Source organism: Salmo salar, chromosome 06, assembly GCF_965601325.2.
Source record: "Salmo salar chromosome 06, fSalSal1, whole genome shotgun sequence".
Classification (NCBI taxonomy): domain Eukaryota; kingdom Metazoa; phylum Chordata; class Actinopteri; order Salmoniformes; family Salmonidae; genus Salmo; species Salmo salar.
The window spans coordinates 43504614-43527991 of NC_138296.1; the positions used below are offsets into that span (position 1 = coordinate 43504614).

Here is a 23378-nt window from a genome sequence, read left to right on the forward strand (position 1 = left end):
CAGTAGAAACATCATAGAACATATTTCAACATCTTTGGTTTAGCCTGTTAAAGAGGACAACCCGTTAAGACTAGATGGTAAAAGGCATTACAATTACAATCAATTATAAGATAGAATTGGCAATGCCTGGCTTTTTCCCAAGCCATATTTGTAAGAATGTACCATTTTCAATAGTATAAATGTTAGCATTGGGCAATTAGAGTAGTAACATGTTCCACCTCTGGAGAAATAGGATTTTTTTGTTTGTTTTTGTACAGAGATGTACAATCACCTGTTACAGAGTTCATATTAAACCAGTCAACAACCTGGGTCAAATGTGCTTTGAAGCCTTTTAGGGAAATAGTCGACTTATTGATATATTATGTAAATGTCTACGCTGCGATGCGTTTATTTGAAATGGACTACAGTACATGCACATCCTGCCTAGCATCACTGCGATGCCACACCTTAGCTAGTCCATCCATGCGTGGTCCCTGGAGTGTGTGTGCTTGAATGTACAGTAGACGTGTTGGTTTGTGTGTTCACAGTTCTGTTTGTCACCTAACCCTCCCTACTGATGATGAGGATAGTCTCTGCACTGATGATGTGAATGATCCAACTCACTTGTTGTTGTCCACCAATAGCAGAACAGTGAGCAGATAGTGATTGGGTGCAGTCCGGACAGGCTCCTCCCTCCTCGGATGTTGCTCTACAGCTTTTGGTAATCAGTGACTACACTGAAAAGAACAGGAAGACCAGAACATTGTTTATGCTCCCAATTCACCGCTTTATTGACAACGTTTTGATCTGAACCGGATCTTCATCAGGTCAAAATATCAGTATTTTTAAGGATTTGCATATGACCACAACCTTTACTACACTGTATGACACCATCAGCTCTTAGATCTGTGCTGATTGGCGGTCTATAGCAAGTTCCCTACCTTACACTCTTAGAAAAAAGGGTTCTTCAGCTGTCCCCATATGAGAACCTTTTTGGGTTCCATGTAGAACCCAAAAAGGGTTCTACCTGGAACCCAAAAGGGTTATTCAAAGTGTTCTCCTATGGGGACAGCCAAATAACCCTTTATGGTTCTATATAGCACCTTTGTTTTCTAAGAGTGGAATATCAACTTAAACTTGGCCATCCCTATAGGGTGACCGCCAGGGTGAGCAGCTAAGGTTCTCTGTGTAAAGGAGACTCAAATGTAATAAGGGGTTGAGGGAGTGAGCACAAGGGTGAAGGAGACGAGGATTCTCTCCGTCCTACAAGCAGGGTGTCATCATATGACAGACTAGTGTTGTTCCCTACAGCAGAGGAGTGGCCTACAGATAGAGCTAGGGCCAGGCTAGAGGGAGGAGCAGGCAGGGGAGTCTAAGAGGGCCAGACCCCTCTGTGGGTCGCTACCCGATAGAATCTTGCAAGAGGAGGCACCAGACAGTTAGTGACTGTATGACCTAATGTAGCAGGTGTAAAATAAATGCCTGAGCGGGGTCCCCACATCTGGTTTTCAGGGGGAAAAGAAGCTAGGTTGAAGATACTGTATCCATGAAAACCGGATGTTTCAGGTTTCTTAAAACCCTGCTGAAGGTGGTGACCGACTGCAGGACTTTGTGTTTGTGACCACACTGAAATCGTGGAGGTATTTTTTCTCTCCTTTTCTGTTATGTTGGTTTTGTTTTGCAAAAATTTCACTGTAAATGACCATAACTATGTTAATCAAAGCAAAACCAAACTGACACTTCAATAAAGAATCTTGAAGGAAATTCAAATGGTGTATTTTCCCTTTACCTGTTAACAAAGGCACAATGTGTCTGTCTAGTGTACAGTCATAATAAATCCATGTTGGTATAGGGAAAATTGGAACACCGCAGATGAAACCAGTGGGGAAATTAAGTTGGTGTTACCTGAAGCCAAGCTCCAGCACCTCATGGTATTCAAAGAGTAAAGTAGGATATAGTACAATACTCCATGGTTAGTGTTAGGGTTGTGGCTGAGGCTAGGGGTACAGTCGTTGCCAAAAGTTTTGAGAATTACACAAATATTAATTTCCACAAAGTTTGCTGCTTCAGTGTCTAGATATTTTTGGCAGTTGTTACTATGGAATACTGAAGTATAATTACAAGCATTTCATAAGTGTCAAAGGCTTTTATTGATAATTACATGAAGTTGATGCAAAGAGTCAATATTTTCAGTGTTGACCTTTCTTTTTCAAGACTTCTGCAAACCGCCCTGGCATGCTGTCAATTAACTACTGGGCCACGTCCTGACTGATGGCAGCCCATTGTTGCATAATCAATGCTTGGAGTTTGTCAGAATTTGTGGGTTTTTGTTTGTCCACCCGCCTCTTGAGGATTGACCACAAGTTCTCAATGGGATTAAGGTCTGGGGAGTTTCCTGGCCATGGACCCAAAATATCGATGTTTTGTTCCCCGAGCCACTTAGTTATCACTTTTGCCTTATGGCAAGGGGCTCCATCATTCTGGAAAAGACATTGTTCGTCACCAAACTGTTCCTGGATGGTTGGGAGAAGTTGCTCTCGGAGGATGTGTTGGTACCATTCTTTATTCATGGCTGTGTTCTTAGGCAAAATTGGCTGAGAAGCAACCCCACACATGAATGGTCTCAGGATGCTTTACTGTTGGCATGACACAGGACTGATGGTAGCGCTCACCTTGTCTTCTCCGGACAAGCTTTTTTCCGGATGCTCCCAACAATCGGAAAGGGGATTCATCAGAGAAAATGACTTTACCCCAGTCTTCAGCAGTCCAATCCCTGTACCTTTGCAGAATATCAGTCTGTCCCTGATGTTTTTCCTGGAGAGAAGAGGCTTCTTTGCTGCCCTTCTTGACACCAGGCCATCCTCCAAAAGTCTTCGCCTCACTGTACGTGCAGATGCACTCTGTACTGGTGGTGCTTCAATCCCGCAGCTGAATCAGCTTTAGGAGATGGTCCTGGCGCTTGCTGGACTTTCTTGGGCGCCCTGAAGCCTTCTTCACAACAATTGAACCGCTCTCCTTGAAGTTCTTGATGATCCGATAAATAGTTGATTTAGGTGCAATCTTACTGGCAACAATATCCTTGCCTGTGAAGCCCTTTTTGTGCAAAGCAATGATGACTGCACGTGTTTCCTTGCAGGTAACCATGGTTGACAGAGGAAGAACAATGATTCCAAGCACCACCCTCCTTTTGAAGCTTCCAGTCTGTTATTCGAACTCAATCAGCATGACAGAGTGATCTCCAGCCTTGTCCTCGTCAACACTCACACCTGTGTTAACGAGAGAATCACTGACATGATGTCAGCTGGTCCTTTTGTGGCAGGGCTGAAATGCAGTGGAAATGTTTTTGTTGGGTTTCAGTTAATTTGCATGGCAAAGAGGGACTTTGCAATTAATTGCAATTCATCTGATCACTCTTCATAACATTCTGGAGTATATGCCAATTGCTATCATATAAACTGAGGCAGCAGACTGTGAAAATTAATATTTGTGTCATTCTCAAAACTTTTGGCCACGACTGTAGTGTTGAACCAGGATGTGGACAAGAAGCTAGGGTTAGGGATAGGGTTGTGGTTGAGGGTTAGTGTTGAACCGGGATGTTGACATGAAACTAGGGCTAGGGTTGTGGTTGAGGGTTAGTGTTGAACCGGGATGTGGACATGAAACTAGGGTTAGGGCTAGGGTTGTGGGTTAGTGTTGAACCAGGATGTGGACATGAAACTAGGGTTAGGGCTAGGGTTGTGGTTGAGGGTTAGTGTTGAACCGAGATGTGGACATGAAACTAGGGTTAGGGCTAGGGTTGTGGTTGAGGGTTAGTGTTGAACCGGGATGTGGACATGAAACTAGGGTTAGGGCTAGGGTTGTGGGTTAGTGTATAACCAGGATGTGGACATGAAACTAGGGTTAGGGCTAGGGTTGTGGTTGAGGGTTAGTGTTGAACCGAGATGTGGACATGAAACTAGGGTTAGGGCTAGTGTTGTGGTTGAGGGTTAGTGTTGAACCAGGATGTGGACATGAAATTAGGGTTATGCTAGGGTTGTGGTTGAGGGTTAGTGTTGAACCAGGATGTGGACATGAAATTAGGGTTAGGGCTAGGGTTGTGGGTTAGTGTTGAACCAGGATATGGACAAGAAGCTAGGGTTAGTGTTGAACCGGGATGTGGACATGAAACTAGGGTTAGGGCTAGGGTTGTGGTTGAGGGTTAGTGTTGAACCGGGATGTGGACATGAAACTAGGGCTAGGGTTGTGGTTGAGGGTTAGTGTTGAACCGGGATGTGGACATGAAATTAGGGTTAGGGCTAGGGTTGTGGGTTAGTGTTGAACCAGGATATGGACAAGAAGCTGGGTTAGGGTTGAGGGTTAGTGTTGAACCAGGATGTGGACATGAAACTAGGGCTAGGGTTGTGGTTGAGGGTTAGTGTTGAACAGGGATGTGGACATGAAACTAGGGCTAGGGTTGTGGTTGAGGGTTAGTGTTGAACCGGGATGTGGACATGAAACTAGGGCTAGGGTTGTAGTTGAGGGTTAGTGTTGAACCGGGATGTGGACATAAAACTAGGGTTAGGGCTGTGGTTGAGGGTTATTGTTGAACCGGGATGTGGACATAAAACTCGGGTTAGGGCTGTGGTTGAGGCTACATTTAGGGTGGTGGTTGAGACTAGGGTATGTTCAACCCTGACTCATCCTAGCCCCCCACCCCCCCCGAAATAGCGCTCCCCGCTCCCTCACTTTGACTGACAATGGTACTCAACGACAAGATGCATATAGTAATAATGTATAAAGTTAAAGTTTTATTTTCATAGGCATAAGTTGTACATAACGCTAAATTCCATATTGTTTCAGTCATCTCTGTGCAGAAAGATCTCATCTTGTCGTGGGTGTAAATGTTTTGGACTTAAGGATAAAATCCTGGGTGAATATCAGACCTGGATGTCAGTTCCACAATTCACTTTTATATAGTGTGACAACCTGATCAGATGGATGGTTGTACGTACACAACATCCAGGTGGGGCACTTGAAAATTGGAATTGTCAAAAAAACCCTTTATTTTTCCTATTTCATTTTCCCGTGACGAGTATAACCGTAAAATGGTTACCTGTAACACAGTCCTGTCCATTATATACAATACAAACACCATAATGACAACCCTTCTCTTTCAGTTTAGATTCATTTGGCACTCACAGCTAGTTCAGGGAAGACTATAGTGTTCATGGTTCTTATATACGAATATAGTCTTTTTGGAGTTAGAAGAGCTGACGCTCATGTAAACTGAATGGCAAATGCTTCATAAAGTATACATATCACTGAGTACCAATGGCACCGGTGACTAGAGTTGTCAAACTAAAGGAGGAATGAGATCTCCCATCAACCACCACTTCAGAGTTCACATTCAGTTAGTCGGTTTCTCGTACGGTAGGGCATATTTTTTTGAAGAACATTGATATAAATGCACAAGTTATTTCATTATGTATGAAGGGGTGGTGTTGATGCTATAGCCACAGAGACAGATCAGATACAGAGCTTAAGCATTATCATGAGTTTAGCATTGCCTCCAAAAGCTACCAGGAAGAGGCTATTTCTGAGTAACAGGAAAGATAACATGACAGGATATTGAGCTCCTCCATAGAGCTGCATTTGAAAATAAAAGCTAATTTTCTTGCTAATGTGCTTACAGTTCATTTTAAACCAAAAGACAACACGTGCGCTGTCTTGCACTGTTAATAGATACACTGTAGGCTAAAAGCTAGCGTTGCTCATTGAGAGGACAAGCAATAGTTAATAGATGTGAGTACAGTAACAAAAATACAGAGAGAATAACACACAGCATGTTTTCATGTTAGAAATAACAACAATGCCGTGAGGCTGATGGTACAGTATAAGAGATACATTGAATATATACTGTAGATAGTAGGTTTTGTTGCCATTCTAATTGCTTGTTTCGTTCCAGAAGCTTCCCGTACACAGTTTCGATAGGTGAGTGATAAAGCAGTGGGGAAGTGTGTCATACAGAGAAGAAGTGATTTCACTGATGTGGTAGCAGGAGGAAATTGTCACCAAGGGAGAAGAAAACCATTTAGTCACAGCACTGTTGTCAATGCCCCCATTGTCAGTAACATAGATCAGCCATTTTAATTCATCTCCATTATGGTGAATGTTTCACAGAGGCCAATAGAGCTTGTTTGTTGTGGCGTTGTGGGGAGGAGCAGAAGCGTTACCAGGTGGCGGAGGGAGGGGGGGGGGTCAGTCAGCAAAGGGTCAGTGCGGGTGGTTGAAATGCAGCAGGTTAATGCTAGGCCACGTCGACCTCTCTCTCTATGCCCACATACTTCAGGGCATCATCCTGGCTGTACCTGTAAGGGGCAGGAGACAGAGAGTCAGGACAGTGTGAAGCGTCAGTGTAAAAAAAAAACACGTAAGTCATCCCACAAATATCAGAGACAACCAAAGAAGGACTGCGATACCGTATTGTATCGAAGGCTCCAGTGTTCCCATGGCCACAAGGCTCTACCTATAGTCGAAGAAGAGCTCCTCCCCCTGTAGGATAGCCCGTTTGGCAAAGATCCCGATGCGATGGTCTCCATTCACCATGACCACTGCAACAACAACAGCCATCACATCACTGATTTGTACACGTCACCAAACCAAATCATCCCACAACACAAGGCTTTGTAATTTTCTACGTGATCCTACCCTTAGCGTAGCAGTTTGGGTTCACCGAGTGATTCGCGAATCGGATTTTATTCCCTTTCCTTGTGGCGTCCACGACAAAGTCTGTTGAGACATAACAGGAACAGTGTCGGCTCAGCGATCACAGAACACAGCGACTGTGATGCCCTTTAAAGGGTTAACTGTGCGTCATCAGAGTGTTGAGGAGTCATTATTACCATTGTTCAGGTTGAAGAGGAAGCTGGACATGTATTTGTCGTAGATCCTCCCCCGTCGGTCCGCCTCATCCTGCGAGATGAGCTGCAGACACAGACAGTTTCAGAGTGTGATGGTCAGACTAAATGTTTTATACATTAATACAAAGACGTTCATACAAACGCATACTGATACCGTATAAACCCCACACCCAACTATACCCCATTACATGATAAAGAAAGCTACGTTCAACAGTTTTACGTAGCCTCACCTCTCCACAGTACTCTGAGATGAACTCATTCTTCTGAACTGACTCTTTGATGAAGGTGCCCCACCCTGCCACGTTTGAGGGGGCCAGCAGGAGGTGCTGGGAGAGGTCAGAGGTTAAAGTTGGCTGACATTTACAGAAAATGACAAGACAACACTGGAATAATACAACTGTGCCTTTAATTCCTCAGCAAGTCATAAGCATGTTAATATGGGTTCTGACTCTGACCTGAATTCAGACACAGCACATCATCAGCTATCAAGCTACCTGTAAAACCAGCTTCTATTTTCTATTCCTTTGGACTGGAACATGACCCGCTGGCCTACCTTCTTGAGCCCCCTTTGGATGCTGCAGTTCTTGCAGGAGACTACCTTGCTGTCCCAGTGGTCCGCGGCTCCACAGGTCATACACAGATCTGGGTCACATTCCCTCACCGCCAGGTAGCAGGGACACTGCTTGGTGTTGCACTGGGTCTTACAGCGGCAGCCCGGGAAACGGTTCTGGCCTGGAGAACAACATAACACCCCAGGGTAGTGTTCAGAGTCAGACAGGGGAACGTTCAGCGGAGAGGTTTATAGTCGCTTTTAGAAACAGCATAGAAACATACTGCTGTAACAGAGAGGCCATATGAGTTATATGCCTCAGTGGACTAGAAAACTATTTTGTAACAGAATTCTCTGTGGCTGTGTGGCGAACGGCAACCGCATTTTCATTAATGAACGCTGCCTCAACGGTAAAAAAAAAAAGCTGCTGCTCTGTAATGTAACTCATCAATCACTGACCTCTGCTGGCAGCTATGCTGAAATACAGCTGTGCTGAGAGTAATGGAAAGCCTTCCGGGCAGAGGAAGAAGGAAAATGAGCAGCAGACAACTTAAAACGTCCCTCTCCTCTCCAACAGGTTTAGCTGTAGGACAATACTCCATAACCAGAGCAGTAACATTAGTCTTGTCTCTCCTCCTTCCTAAGTCTTCCTCCCTACAGTTTGTGTGGCTGTGGGTGTGCATCACCGAACAGTGTTCAGTCGTAGCGGTCTGTCTCGTATAAATGTAGGGATGGATGTTGTAGCTCAGGCACCGTGCCTGTCACATCTCTTTGATTCCTCTCCAGGGCTGTGGAGCTCACACATAAAACCCTCCATACGCTGCTTCCTGTCAGAACCAAGGAGGGGGGAGGGAGAACTGTATTTCTATTAGAACACAAAATGAGCCAAACCTGTGAATTCAGAGCCAAGCTCTCTCTCTCTCTGTCTCTCTCTCTGTCTCTCTCTCAACATTCCTTCCTTCCGCCCTGTGGCCATTTGTGGAAGTGCGTGGGCCCAGCGGTTCTGGCTCATTTCTCCTGGGATGAATGTGTCAGAGCATTGTGAACACAGCCCCATGCTGAACAGATGCCCATGCAGCTAACCAAACCCTGCCTGCCAGAGGACAGCTTATCCTGCGAACACACAGCGAGGAGGATCGCCTTACACACTGTTCCACTGTCTATTATGGCCTGTCAAAAGGGCCTTTTTATCCACCGAGTGAAAGAGAGCTAGGCTTCAGCAGAATTGTCCTGTGAACACATTCCTATTCCCATTACAGAGTTGAGCTGTGAAACCTCTCGCTGTCAGTACAGGTAATTGTAGTAAACATTTACCACAGCCAGTTTAGTGGAAGGAATGTTCAGTATGTGTTGAAATATGTCTTTTTTTATACTGATATGTCTTGGACTTCTGCAAAGGGTCTGTCTGAGTTGGGAAGCGGTGTGTGTGTGTGTTAGGACGTGGTGGAGGCAGTGGATGTGTGTTTGGGTAAGGTGACACTCACACTCGTGCTCACACTGGCAGAACTTCTCACAGAAATTCTGGGTCATCACACAGGGACAGGAGCTGTCACATGGGTGGTCCGGGTGGTCACATGGCTGGTAGTTGTACACCTGATTGGACAAGTTATCTAGAGAGGACAAAGGCTTTAATTATACAATGAGCAGATACATCATTTTGAATTAGTGTATAAGAAATGCATTTGACAATGTTAATTTGACTATTTCAATACTTCAGTCAAGTGAAGAACTCACCTTTCTTGAGCTGTATCTTTGCCCATAACCTACAGAAAAAATGAAAAACACTTTCAATAATCATGACTATTTCTGTACAAAGGTATTTGAAAAGAGCAGTTACTTTCATGTTCTGCAAGGTTTCATCTATTTCTCCCACTGATCTGTGTGTGTCAGTGTCCATTCTCACTACATTCCTATGAGGTCATGCTGCAACAGGGACAGGGAGTGAGCGAGTGTAAAAGTTGGCGGCCATCTTGCCTGTGCTTCCTCTTCTTCTTCTGAGGGGAGTTGCCACCATCCTCCAACGGAACACGATGGATCAGGACCTCTTTCACAGCAAACTCATACACCTTAAGAAGAGAGGGAACACACACATTAAACACACACATGCAGGCACATTTGTCCACGCATACACACAGATATGACGCAACTATACACAACTATGCAGAATCTTGTGCGATTCTGGACTTGGTCCCATTGTGTCGTTGAGTGTCTCTCAAATTAAGCTGGGAAGCGCATCGCTGCATGTGAGTACTCCATAAAACACCCCGCCCTCTCCTCCCTTATCAGAACCCACCACCATCTCAGCGTAATGCATGCACACGCGCACACGCACACACACACCTCCCCGCCATCCCACTCCCCACACACACCCGCAAAGCCCCAAACCACTTCTGCCTGCCAAAGAAAACAGATTTGGCTTCCTCCCTAAAACAGACATAGACACATTACGCAGAAGGAGGGACTGGGAAGCTCGTAGCAGCGGCGTTTCCATCCAGCCAAACCACAGGCTCTCTGAGGGGTAACAGGGCCATGCTATAGAGTCACACTGGCGTTGTGTTGGGGGCCGGGATGCTGCTGCAGGGGGCAAAGCTACTTTGCGATGTTTGTGGCGGATCTCTGTCGTCGCGCTTCCCCCTCTTTGTTTCTCGGTCTTTGTCTCTCTGTTTTGTTTTGGAGGATTGGAACGTGTCTCTCAATAGCTTTGTAAATCTGATCAGAAGGCCTAATATGTTCCCCATACAATACTCCCATAACTCCCCCATAGTAGAGACGCATAACACCCCCACAATACCTCAGATAGGAAGGGATCCGTTTGCTATAAGCCGTCTGAGCCCGGAGACCGTGACGGAGTCTCGGAGAATAACAAAGATGTCATGTCGTAAAAGTCCTAATTTATGACTCCGCGTGTTGTTTACATTCCATTTGTAATCATCCCAATTTTCCACACAGTATTATGAGTTACGACACTTGTATCAATGCCAACACACTGCAACACAGTCACAGCACCACTTCGTTGTTATCTTGTCGGTTTTGTACTAGTCTGTAATCTGCTTTGGTCATTAGTGTGTTGGCCAGGAGACTAGCTTTAACTGGCGTATCAATAGAGTATATGAACATCTGGTGGGTGTAGGATCTTGGTGGTTCACCTGTTTGCAGGTCTTGGTGCTGATGAGGCGAGCGATGGAGCAGAAGTTGTTGTAGTAGGTTCCGTGCAGCACTCTGAACAGAGACTCCTCAGCCCCACTCCACTGGACAGGAGGTTCCACCTGCTCCCTGTGCTCCTCCCCCGGACACAGCTTGGTGGGGGTCTGACAGCGAGAGTTGCTCTCTGACCGGACGCAAAAACACACACATGCGCACGCACACAGACACACGGAACAGAGAGAGGGGGGCATTTGAGACTCACGTACATACACCCACTGCTAAAGGCAGAGAGCGACATGTTGCTTGGCAACAGGTTCAAGGCTGTGTTACTGTGACCACATGCTATGACTGGGGAATGCTTATTAGTCCGCTCTCACCAATCTGTTTTTACACATGATTTGAGCTAGTGGGGAAGGCCTCTGGGCCACCAGCTTAACCAGTAGTCTGTCTTCAACATGAAGAGCTGCAGTGACATCACAGTACAGATATTAGTTCCTTCCAAACTGAATGCAAGAGAGCGACAGCAGAGAGAGTGAGTGAATGATTAAGACAGAGGAAACGAGAGCCTGAGGAGAGTGCTCTTTCTCCCCTCCCACTGTTCTCCACATGAGTCTGTCAACAGAAAGAGGAAAAGCAGGGAGAGAGGCTGAGTGAAGGATCTATTGGTTTTGGGGCTGAAACCCATGATTGGATTCTTGTGTTTGGAGAGCGAGTGAGAGTGAATAGTTTAAAAATAATAATAACCATCTTCAGCCAAGGTTCTCTTTTCTGATGAACTGTATTCAGCACAGATGAACCATTCTGGCAGATGAGCATTATGGGGAACTTAGTCGATCCATTTTGTCATTAATACACTGAGGTATGACAGATATACTGTAGTACCGTAGCAGCTGAGGCATTAGTGTTCTCCTACCTGAGAAGATAGGAAGCTGGTAGTCTCCTATTCATGGGTTGCATCTTCCATCACAATATTGTTTTGAACATTAGTTTTGGACTGATGCCCAACTGAGCATCCTACTCAATGTAGTGTCAATGAGCGCCGATGAAAATGTAATCAAAAGTGCCCCAGCTAGCACAGTGGATCTGGACCGATTCCGGTGTGAGTTATCTGGCCCAAATGTATTACTTGGGCCTCGGGCCGATTGAGGCTACTCTCTGGCAGATGATTACACGGGCTGCTTTATATAATGAACATTTCATTATTTATTTTTCCAGATTTTCTCATTGTTTCTGTGATCAAAAATACAATTAACATTTAAATTAAAATTCTTTAAGAGTCCTGTGTAGTATTTTGATACTTTGTGCAAGGCAATTGATAAGCATTACAAACTTTGTGGATGGCGCTTCCCGAGTGGCGCAGCGGTCTAAGACACTGCATCGCAGCGCAAACTGCGTTGCTACAGATGCTGGTTCGAGACCGGTGCCGGGCGCGACCGGGAGACCCATGAGGTGACGCAGAATTGGCCCAGCGTCGTCCAAGTTAGGGGAGGGTTTGGCCGGCCGGGATGTCCTTGTCCCATCGCTCTGTAGCGACTCCCGTGGCGGGCCAGGCGCATACACGGTCACCAGGTGTATGGTGTTTCTTCTGACACAAAATGTTTTTTTGTGGATGGGTATAATTTGTATGTATATAATGTAAAATAGTAATATTTAAAATGACTAAATCAGGTAATTTTGTACACATTTATTTACACTTGCATCGGGCTGCTTCTGGGTGGATTCTGGTAAGATGCCGGCAAAGTCGGCTGAATTCTGGTAGACGGAAATGGCCCGATGTACTTGGGCCGATTCTGGGCAGTCATTCATTTTGATTCCGGGCCAATTTAATCAGTTCCGGCCGCCCGGAAGAGGACTGCTTCTGGGCCGATTCCTCATCGCTAACTGAGGAATTACAGTGGCTTAGAAATACAACGCAATTAAAAAAGAAGGCAAATAAATAAAAACCTTTTGTCATCATTTTGATGTCGCCAGATTGACTTTAGATGCAGTATAACGTTAGCTATTTAGCTAAGATTGAGGGGAGGACAGCGGATTTTAGCTAGCTACGTTAGCATTGATAGCTATGTTTAAAAAACTTTGCCAGCTAATGACAACATTGCCATCTGTCTAAAGTCAATTTGTTGTATTTCCAGGCCCAATAGTGTAATTTAGACTGAACAGTCGTTAGCCTCCGTCCAGAATGACTGGGCTTATCACCACTTTAGGGCACCACTATGGCACCGCCCGGTAGAGAGCGCCTTGAGAACGTTCATAACAATGGCATGACACAACCGAGTGACGGAGGTGCAACCTATGAATAGTACCTTAGAAGCTAGTCTTTCCCATAATTGTCTCTTAAAGTACTTACGGACCAGACAGACTAACATGAACATCGGCCGTGTGCAGTGGGTGGCTGTCCTATTGCCTCTGACCACAGAACATCGGTCGTCATTTTCTGTTCATTTCCCAACGATTCTACATGTTGAATCGCCACTGTTTGCCGACACCCAGCAGGTGCTGTACTGTGCACCGCTGACGTTCGTGTTGGTCTGTCTTGTCCCTTATAATGCTAGTGTTTCCCCAAGCTACCTGAGGAGCTGGTGGTCTCGTGGTCACTATCCACCTCCTTGGCCTCCTCAGTGGTGCCTGACGGGCCAGGGCAGCTGGAGCTGGGAGGGCGTGGCTGTCGCCGCCGCCGCCGGGACTTCTGGGAGCGCAGCATCTCCTGATCCGCAAACTCTTTGGCCCCTTTCTTTAGAGGAGGGAGAGAGGAAGAAAGGGACAGAAATGAAGAGATAGAAGTGTTAAAGAAGGGATGAATGGATCAGAGCGTCATCATTGGCTTGTCTGTCTGTTGTCGGGCAGTTAAACACAGAGGACATGTAGAGGATCTGAGCTCACCTGTAGCAGAAAGCAGTCCAGACCACAGGGCTCTGTCTCCATGCGAATCTCCTTGCTCTTCCTCTTGTAAACATTGGGCGTAGCGTGAAAAGCTGGAAAGACAAATACTATTAGTATACTGATAGTAACAATATACTGTATGTTAGTAGAACAGTAATACTAGGGACGTAAAACATTTAGCCTGCTGCACAGACCCTATGGACACTCTAGTCTAGAGCGCCTGGTTAAACTGTGCTTAGGAGCATATAAATTCTCTCCATGGTTAAAGTAGGAAGAAATATATGTCATTGTTGTAAAAATGTGTGAGTCTGCTACATTTACTATTATCATATATAAAAAATATTGAATTACTTTGACATATTTAATTAGGTTACATTATGCTAATTCCCCAATGGTGGACAGAACGTGTTACTACATTACACATACTAATGTTTTCACCACACAAGAATTGCAGGAAATACACATACTTTTTACCTCAGATTGGTGATGTTAGTATTACCGTTTATAGTCAGCATGATCTCACAAAATCAATCGCATAAAACAGATCTTTGGTTTAGTACCAGTGGCCGTGTCCAAATACCCATACTTGCGTCCTAAATAGTAGGCACTTTGGGTATGCAAAAATAGAACGGGGCAGAATGACAGATTTTTACCTTGTCAGCTCGGGGATTCGATCCAGCAACCTTTTGGTTACTGGCCCGACGCACTAACCATTTAGTAAATACAAGTATTCTGAACATGTGTAACACGTGTAACTTTTATGTATTGGTCTTCAAAATATCACAAGTATTTCATCATATTGATTATGAATTTGGACATTTAAAACATTTTCAATGTTTTTTAAGGAATACAAACGGTACTTTAAAAATGATTTTTAAACTGAATTCTACTTTATCAGGTAAAAACTACTGAATGAGCCCAAAAACGTGCTACGATTCATTGATTTTGATGATATTAGTGAAATCGTGAAAATATGTTTGTCCTGGCTAGTAATAATGCATTTATTATAACACTAGAGATTCCAAGAGAGTCCGAGAAAGAAAGAGAGAAAAAAGAAAAATATTAATCTAGAGGAAAAGCCACATGTTGACAGATGTCAATAGGTTAAAAACACAGAGAGAGTTAGTTAGAGAGAGAGAGTTAGAGAGAGAGAGATACAGAAACTGAAAGAAAAGAGTAAACCCATAGGACACATTACGGTGGAGGAAGCAGTCGTATTTGAAGCAGCGCCTGCAGAACAGCGTATGGAAGGAGTGTAGGGACTGCTCCCGCTGGACAGACTTGGCGAACGGCCCGTCTATGTTAGGGGTGCAGAGGGGGGGCAGCTTTACCGGGCTGGGGGGCTCCAGGAGGTCCTTGTACCTAGGGAGGTGTCATTTGGGGAAGAAGTGGATAAAACAAAACATAGCCTTACCATGCATAATATAACTTTGTATTAGGATTGTATTTTGTATGAGCATGGTATATGGCATTATATACAGTAGAAGTGGGAAACTACAGTAAGTAGCTGTATTCTGACTCAAGTAGGTCTGTGCCAGGGGTAGGCAACTAGATCAGGCCGCAGGACGATTTTTGTCGGAGCGGATGGTTGGGTGGCCGGAAGATAATTATAATAATTTATACATTGCAAATAGACCACAACTAAGCCCAAAAAGAACCTGCATTTGGAAATAACAATAATTTCATACCTTGATTACATTGAGACACGATCAAGTAAAAAAAAATGTATTTGTGGGAATACTTGGGAACAGATTTCCTAAATGAAACAAATATTTTGCTGAATTCCTGGTGATTTTACAGTCCTTTTCTTTTTTACGAAAAACAAAACATCATTATTCTTTGTTTTACTAAAAACTTTGCGGGGCCCAGTTGCCGACCCCTGGCCTATGCTCATTTGCAGGTGGATTTGGAGTGTTAAGTTTGCGGTATTTTCGAAGAAAAAGATGGGGATGCAACGACTTTTCTATTGAGCGCGAGAAGAGAGGGAAGAGAGCATTATTAGCATGTCCCTGCGAGCTCCCATCTCCATGGTGAACACTAAGCAACGCTCGACTAAGCACAGCACAGTTGTTGGGTACTTTTCTTACTTTTCCTTCAGCTCCTCCGTTGTACCCTTGTAGGGGAACATCGAGGCGATGGCCGTGAATATGTTATCATGCGGGATCTTCTTATTGGCAGGCAAATCCCTCACTAAGAAAGGTAGTGAAAAGAAAAGCAAAGAGCAGATAATTAGCAACTCAACCACCCCTTTTCTAGTTCCAATTTCCCATTGAGATGTAATTGTATTTGCACTTTTTGCCATGTAAGCAATCTATTGGAACGATAGCAAAGTCCCGATCCGATTGAGAAGGACTGTTTGTCCATGTGCTCTGTGTATTGAGAGAGTGCCAATGGGTGTGTCATACTGATGTGTTCAGTGTCTGATGACACAATATCTCTCTATGTGAGTGTCACACCCCCTCCCCATAATCCCTGGTGCTCTCTATGTGCCAGAGGTCAAAGGGCCTTGTAACCAGAACCTGGTCGTATTGTATTGGTGTTATGACCAAACATGTTCCCCATCCACCCAGTCTGTCCCTGGGACTGGGACAGTCTCTAGGTAAACAATGCCAGGCAGTGCCACCGTGCTGGGACAGAGCGACCTGCTGGCTCCTGTACAACATGGGGTACAGTAGAGTCACAGTGATCAACCTGACCTGTACCCTCTGTTCTCTCATGTCACTGATAAGAGTAGGAGGACAAGTCTATAGCAAATACAAATAAGCATGCACATTTCCCTTCAGATAGTCCAGCATAGTAAAACCAGTGACTCTCATATAGAAAACAGCACGTATTGCCTTTTGTTAGATAAGCATCCAATCACATCTAGGAGACATGAACTACTGTATGTTAATTGTGGTTACATCTTCCAGTCAAGACTCTGGAGGACACTTACCCTCTATGACACTCCTCCTCTTCCTCCTGAAGAAGGCTGTGGGCCCCACCTTGGCCTCTTCAGTCCCTTCCTCAGCGCTCTTCCTCACCCCGTTCTCCTCCTCCTCTTTCCCCCCTTTCTCCTCCACCGCCTCCTCCTCTTCCTGGTCTGAGTACTGGCTCAAGGCCTCCACCAACTCTTTAAAGATCTCATCGTTGATGAACCCTCCCTCTGGGAGACAAACCACCCAGTCAACATGTCAGCGCCTACTGATGACATCATGCAATATACGTCAGCACATATCCCCTAAACAATTTAGATTGCCCCAGCAGCACACAGCAACGCACGTACTGTACCGATGACATCCTGGAGCACGTCTAACTACCACATCTCCAATAATATAACTCTGTGATAGATCAGGCTGACAGTGTGCATAATCGAAACAGGACAGAAAGGATGATAGCCCTAGTCTAGGTAGGTAGGCAGGTCACCTCTGTCTCCATGGACACCGTCATAGTTGTCGATGAGCTCCTCCAGGAAGGCCTCGTCCTGCTCCAACACCTCGTCTCCCATGTAGGGGATGTTATGGAGGAACGTCTCATCCTCCACCTAGGAAACCATTTTTATTGTATTTTTTTTTATGTAACTAGGCAAGTCAGTTAAGAACAAATTCTTATTTACCCCGGCCAAACCCGGATGACGCTGGGCCAATTGTTCCCCGCCCTATGAGACTCCAATTCAACAAACACATTGTCACATCTGGCTGTGTGTGTGTTAATGTGGCACATGAATAAAATCTGTGTGCATATGTTCATATTAGGGTTTTGATACCTGTGTAATAACAACGTAGTAAAGTTAGAAGCGACCTATCATGTTGTTGCACAGTAATTGAGAAATTACTTTGTTATTGCATAGAGATGGGGTTGAGCATTTATTGTTATTACACAAGTGGAATAAGGACGTGTGTTTTTCCTGATGTGTATGTACACTACCGTTCAAAAGTATTAAAACACCTACACATTCACAGGTTTTTCTATATTTTGACTATTTTCTACATTGTAGTATAATAGTGAAGGCATCAAAACTATGAAATAACACATATGGAGTCATATAGTATCCAAAAAAGTGTTAAACAAATATATTTTTTGTATTTGAGATTCTTCAAATAGCCCCCCGTTGCCTTGATGACAGCTATGCACACTCTTGGCATTCTCTCAACCAGCTTCACCTGGAATGCTTTTCCAACAGCCTTGAAGGAGTTCCCACATATGCTGAGCACTTGTTGGCTGCTTTTCTTTTACTCTGCAGGCTGACTCATCCAAAACCATTTCAATTTGGTTGAGGTTGGGTGATTGTGGAGGCCAGGTCATCTGATGCAGCACTCCATCACTCTCCTTCTTGGTAAAATAGCCCTTACACAGCCTGGAGGTGTGTTGGGTCATTGTCCTGTTGAAAAACAAATGATAGTCCAACTAAGCCCAAACCAGATGGGACAGCGTAACGCTGCAGAATGCTGTGGTAGCCATGCTGGTTGAGTGTGCCTTGAATTCTAAATAAATCACAGACAGTGTCACCAGCAAAGCACCCCTACACCAAAACACCTCCTCCTCGATGCTTTACCGTGGGAAATACACATGTGAAAATCATCCGTTCACCCACACCGCGTCTCACAAAGACAAGGCGGTTGGAACCAAAAATCTCCAATTTGGACTCAAGACCAAAGGACAAATTTCCACCGGTCTAATGTCCTTTGCTCGTGTTTCATGGCCCAAGCAAGTCTCTTCTTATTATTGGTGTCCTTTAGTAGTGGTTTCTTTGCAGCAATTTGACCATGAAGGCCTGATTCACACAGTCTCCTCTGAACAGTTGGTGTTGAGATGTGTCTGTTACTCGAACTCTGTGAAACATTTATTTAGGCTGCAATTTCTGAGACTGGTAACTCAAACTTATCCTCTGCAGCAGAGGTAACTCTGGGTCTTCCTTTCCTGTGGCGGTCCTCATGAGAGCCATTTTCATCATAGCGCTTGATGGTTTTTGCAACTGCACTTGAAGGATCTTTCAAAGTTCTTGAAAATGTTCCATATTGAGTGACCTTCATGTCTTAAAGTAATGATGGACTGTCGTTTCTCTTTGCTTATTTGAGCTGTTCTTGCCATAATATGGACTTGGTCTTTTACCAAATAGGGCTATCTTCTGTATACCCCCCTACCTTGTCACAAAACAACTGATTGGCTCAAACACATTAAGGAAAGAAACTAAAAAAATATACTTTTAACAAGGCACAGCTGTTAATTGAAATGCATTCCAGGTGACTACCTCATGAAGGTGTTTGAGAGAATGCCAAGAGTGTGCAAAGCTGTCATCAAGGCAAATGGGTGGGTATTTGAAGATTCTCAAATCTAAAATATATTTTGATTCTTTTAACACTTTTTTTGTTACTATACGATTCCATATGTGTTATTTCATAGTTTTGATGCCTTCACTATTATTCTACAATGTAGAAAATAGTAAAAATAAAGAAAAACCCATGAATGAGTCGGTATTCTCAAACTTTTGACCGGTAGTGTATACTGAATGTGTGTGTGTGTGTGTGTTTCTCTGTGTGTGTGTGTTGTCGGGAAAGCCCCATACCATGAAGTTCTGCTGCAAAGGGGACCAGGAGTACATGAAGGGGATTCCTGCCACGGTTGTCAGGGGCCGCATGGCAACCGCCTGAGCTTTAAACGCTGGGAAGCCAAACTCCACCATGCACAACTGTGATTGGACCAGAGACAGATGGGTGAGTATGACAAAGGAGGATAGACCAGCACTGGATTATAACCAACAGGTAGGCTACTATTACCCAAATGAATAAAGACAATGCTATACCCACTCACACTACTCTGAAATGAACTAGGAAACAAATACCAAGACACTAGAGAAGAACATAGTGAGAGTTTCAGGAATACAAGATGCTGCTCTGTCTGCCTCCAGGCTGTTTTCATCATAGGTTCTGAGAGAGTTGAGTTATTGATCTCAGTAAGGCAGCCTCATGAACCCTTTTTGGCAGCTTAGCATCTCCCTGAAAAGGGATGAAAGATCACAGTCCCGTCAGCCTGATGGGAGAGCAGACCCTGGCCTGGTTAATGAGGAGGCAGGAGCCAGAATGGGATAGTTCATGGCCAAAATGTAGACTTCCCCTTAAATACACATACACAAAAGTAAATATTCTTCATGAGATGGCCATAGAGAATAACTAGTGCTGCAACATTTTGGAAAGGTCTAGAACGTATCTTTCTTATAAATTGCTGAGGTGTACTCCCTTTGAGGACACAAACTCAAGTACATAGTACAAATGTTATGAAAAATCTGATATTATTTTTTTCCTGTTCAACAAAAGTGGCACAACAGGGCTTGAAGTGACTGAAATGCTTTCTAAATATAGTAACAATCAAATTATAAACGACTTACTGTAAGATTTCACCTTTCTTATAACTGTAAAATAAACGTGATCACACAAACGTTCTCTGGGCAATCCAGAGACACCATTCAAATGTGTGCAGACCAACAATGTCTACAAACCCTGGATTGCTGATGCTATGTATTGGCCATTGAGAGGCTTTGAAGCAACCGGTCGGCCATATTGGCATTCCACAGTCGGAGCAGTCCTCCATAGGAATGAAAGGAATTCTAAAGTATTTCAATTAAATGTTTCAAAGACAAAATTACACATATTTAAGTATTTGGTGCAGACTCGTTACAACCTCATTTTTAAGCACGAAGTGATTTTGTCCATCTGTGACCAAGAGAAAGTGGTCTTGTTTCAATTCTACAAAATTATTTTGGATTTTTTCCTGTTGAGAGCTATAAATCCATCTGAGAACATCAATGGGAGATGAAACTGCTATTGTTGCATCTGCTAGACTCTCCCGTTTCGTAAGAGCTATTGCAAGCGCAGCTACGAGGTTCACTGGCACAGGAAATCTTTGCTTTGTCTGGATAGGCCAGAAAATGTGATGCGTCGCCTCCTACTGTATGTCTCTCGATCCTTTTGTCTCTCTCACCTTTTTGCCGGGTAGCGCTCCACCTGGGGTAGACAGGGGAACTGACTGGATCCTCAGCTTGGACCACTCCTCGTTCAGAAGGTTGGTACGTTCCTCTATCTTCTGCCGGTTGGACATGAACAAGGCCTGGAAAAGACAGGAAATGTAAGAAGAGTTTGTAATACCTATACACACAATCTCTCTCTCCCTCTCTCTCTCTCTCTCTCATTATCCTTACCTTGACCTCCTCTGCGTTTTTAAAGCGTTTCAGCTGACGGAGGCGCATGTACTCAGACTTCACCCTCTTCCTCCACTCCAACAGGCTTCGGGAGGGTATGTTGGAGGCAGGACAAGGTGTTGGGGTCAGGATTAGGGCCGGGTCCGGGACTGGGTCTGAGACAGGGACCTCTGGGGCCTCCTCCATGGTCCTGCACAATGATAGAAATGACTGGCGTTACTGGCACTGACACAAAGACGAAACACATGGAAGTGCCCTGGTCAATCATGCTAAAGAACACTTTTCTATTTCACCAATTCCTAAGGGTCCATTTTTGTGTTGTTAGAAGTAGTATTAAAGGAGGATATCACTGTTCGTGTGAATGTGGTGTGTGAATTGGTTGTGCCTAACTCCAAAAACACGTTTTACTTGGATCTGGGATGTGATAACATCAATGGCAATTGGAAAAGTAATTTTCCAAGAGCTTCCCGTAAGAGAAGTGATTCAGCCCCCCCCCCCACCCCACCCCACCCCCCCACCACACACACACTCGCAGCCAAACGAAACGCATGACTCAAACTTCTGCATGCGTGTGCGTGAGCGAACCACCGCCCCCTTCTGTTAGCAAAAGCACCAAGGACTGCATTAAAAAGGCTTTTAAAAAAACACCTTCCAGTGCATCCTGGTCAGCGCTATAATGTGCCATTCGTAATCGTATCGTGTGGGACTAGAACAACGGAATCATAAAATAACGGGCCTATAATAAAGTGAAACCGCAAGCACGTCAAACTTGTCATATACCCAGACGAAATGGCAGTCTGAAAAACACGTTCTCGCCTGCACATACATTAGTAAAAGTGGGCGTTTCTCTTCTGAAAGCCAATATGAAAACAGAGCAGCTAAGTGCGTAGTACACTTTTCCAGGATTTCATAACATCTTCCGCAGAATTCTATAACCAATCCCACAAAATAAATGTCGCGCTGCGTAAAGGCTTTTCGTTTTCAGGGCAAATGAGTCGTATTAACCGTACCAGGCATTAGCCTTCCTTCGAATCCTACACCCTGAGAATCCTACACCAACAGTCGATAACAGAAGTCACATACGCTGGTGCATCGCCTATCCGTTTCAATTGTGTTCGTTTTACGCAATGGACAGCTTTCACGCCCAACCAATAACATTATAATGTGATATTTCTAATGCGCTTCTCTGGGATGCGCGCACACATGTCCAGTTTTGATACAGTGTCGCAGTTAGAAATACCTTTAAGGATCCTCGTGTCCTCTTATTTGTAGCGACTTGTGCTCGCCACTAAAGCGTTGAACTCCCCGTATGAAATCCACCATAAAATACGGATTTCTTCGCTACGGACGCGAAGTAAATAATAGGGTCCGTGTATTTGTGTTCACACGCCGATGGGATCCGAAGATTCCTATGTCGTCCGCAAGCATGCTGAAATTGAAGTTGTACAGTTAAAAGCTGCGCACTTAACTGGCTCAGTTAAACGAGTGACGTCTTTATAGTGATCACACCGTGCTTGGTAGCTGGACTGGGGTAAAAAAGCGTGCGACTTGAAAGTATATGGACATTTGGATAGCCCACATGTAGCTTATGAATGATTCTACTCACAAGGGCTATACGCCTAGTATAAGGCTATTACTAACGTTATTACTACTAACAGAATACTACTACTATTAGTCAACTATTACATAGGCGACTAAGCTACTATAGGCTACTAATAACTAGTGGATAATACTAATTGATCAAAATGCTACAGTTGATAGGTAGTCATAATAATGATGTTTAATATGTTTATTATTTGTTCATATAATGAGATATCATTAAAACAAGGAAAATATAACAAATGCCTATATGGATTTCCTATATCCTCTATGGATGTAATGCATTTTAATATGAGGGTCAGGTGATGGTATTTGGGAAGGTTATAGTATCATTAGTTCATCACCAACAACCTTTGCTCTCATACTGTCTATTGGTAAGGTACCCTGTTGTATTTCTCCATCATTCATGTATAAATGTCATTCAGATTTCTACAGGGGTAATAATAAACATATATTATCAATGAGTATTGTTCCTCCGTCATTCACGGTAGATGAAGATCATGCTGATCATGGAAGAGGAAGCCTCCAGCCTCTAGTCTAGCGCATGTTGTTTTCCTCCTCTCAAGGGGCGGGTGCGCAGCGCGAGCTGGGGCTGTGGCACGCTACTCATAGTCACGTGGTTCTCGGAGGAAGGAGAACTCGCCTGGTCCAGTAACGCAGACAACCCAGCGGACCAGCCAGGCCCACGTTAGCTGTGTTCAACAGTCAGCGCTCATTAAACAGTAGCCTGGCCTAGCATTAGAGACGTACTGCTTTTTATGATACACTATGTCTGTTTAAATTAAATGGCGAATAACTGTCTGGAAGATAGAAAGAAAATACTCTATGCAAAGCATCATCTATTATAGCGTGTTCATAAATACCTTAGAAATAGTTAATAGAGACATATTACATCATGATGGCAATGTAAATGGTTTATAAATGAAGCTCTGTGCAGGTAGGAGTGAAAACGAACAGAACTGCTGGTGAAAGTGAACCCTGCTGTCTTTTTTTTCATACAGAAGATGGCACTGTAGGGCTACTTTTATTAAAGTTCTCCATTATATTACAGTTGTACCAATATCACTATATTAGGCCTATATTTCTTCCAGGGTGTAGAATGACAAGTCTACGGCTGGTTTATGATCGGGCCATTGGGTGATAGTGTAAATGA

The 23378-nt window shown here is 44.2% G+C and overlaps 1 protein-coding gene across 2 annotated transcripts; it reads right to left on the bottom strand.

The window, feature by feature from the left end:
* Positions 1 to 4746: 4746 nt before the first annotated feature.
* On the bottom strand, positions 4747 to 22128 carry LOC106607313 (histone-lysine N-methyltransferase EZH1). 2 transcript variants are annotated; one of them, XM_014204153.3, is made up of 20 exons: positions 21867 to 22128; positions 20627 to 20816; positions 20410 to 20535; positions 18998 to 19120; positions 16858 to 16975; positions 16388 to 16597; positions 15540 to 15642; positions 14651 to 14814; positions 13453 to 13544; positions 13141 to 13303; positions 10575 to 10756; positions 9403 to 9494; positions 9163 to 9191; positions 8913 to 9038; positions 7432 to 7610; positions 7109 to 7204; positions 6861 to 6942; positions 6667 to 6747; positions 6485 to 6569; positions 4747 to 6326 (listed from the first exon to the last, which is right to left on the bottom strand). In XM_014204153.3, exons 2-20 carry the CDS (start codon positions 20810 to 20812, stop codon positions 6266 to 6268), a joined length of 2298 nt encoding a protein of 765 aa, XP_014059628.2. In that variant the 5' UTR covers positions 20813 to 20816; positions 21867 to 22128; the 3' UTR covers positions 4747 to 6265. The 2 variants fall into 2 exon arrangements, with proteins under 2 accessions (XP_014059628.2, XP_014059629.2); XM_014204154.3 differs by having other exon boundaries at positions 6438 to 6569.
* Positions 22129 to 23378: the final 1250 nt, after the last annotated feature.

What these genes read in the sequence shown, in the direction of transcription:
- LOC106607313 (XM_014204153.3), bottom strand. Translation starts at nt 20,812, where the DNA reads ATGGAGGAGGCCCCAGAGGTCCCTGTCTCAGACCCAGTCCCGGACCCG. An exon ending in TGGACTGCTTTCTGCTACAG is followed by an intron (nt 13,304 to 13,452) that starts GTGAGCTCAGAT and finishes CCTCCTCTAAAG; the next exon opens with AAAGGGGCCAAAGAGTTTGC. An exon ending in AAGAAGAAGAGGAAGCACAG is followed by an intron (nt 9,192 to 9,402) that starts GCAAGATGGCCG and finishes TTTTTTCTGTAG; the next exon opens with GTTATGGGCAAAGATACAGC.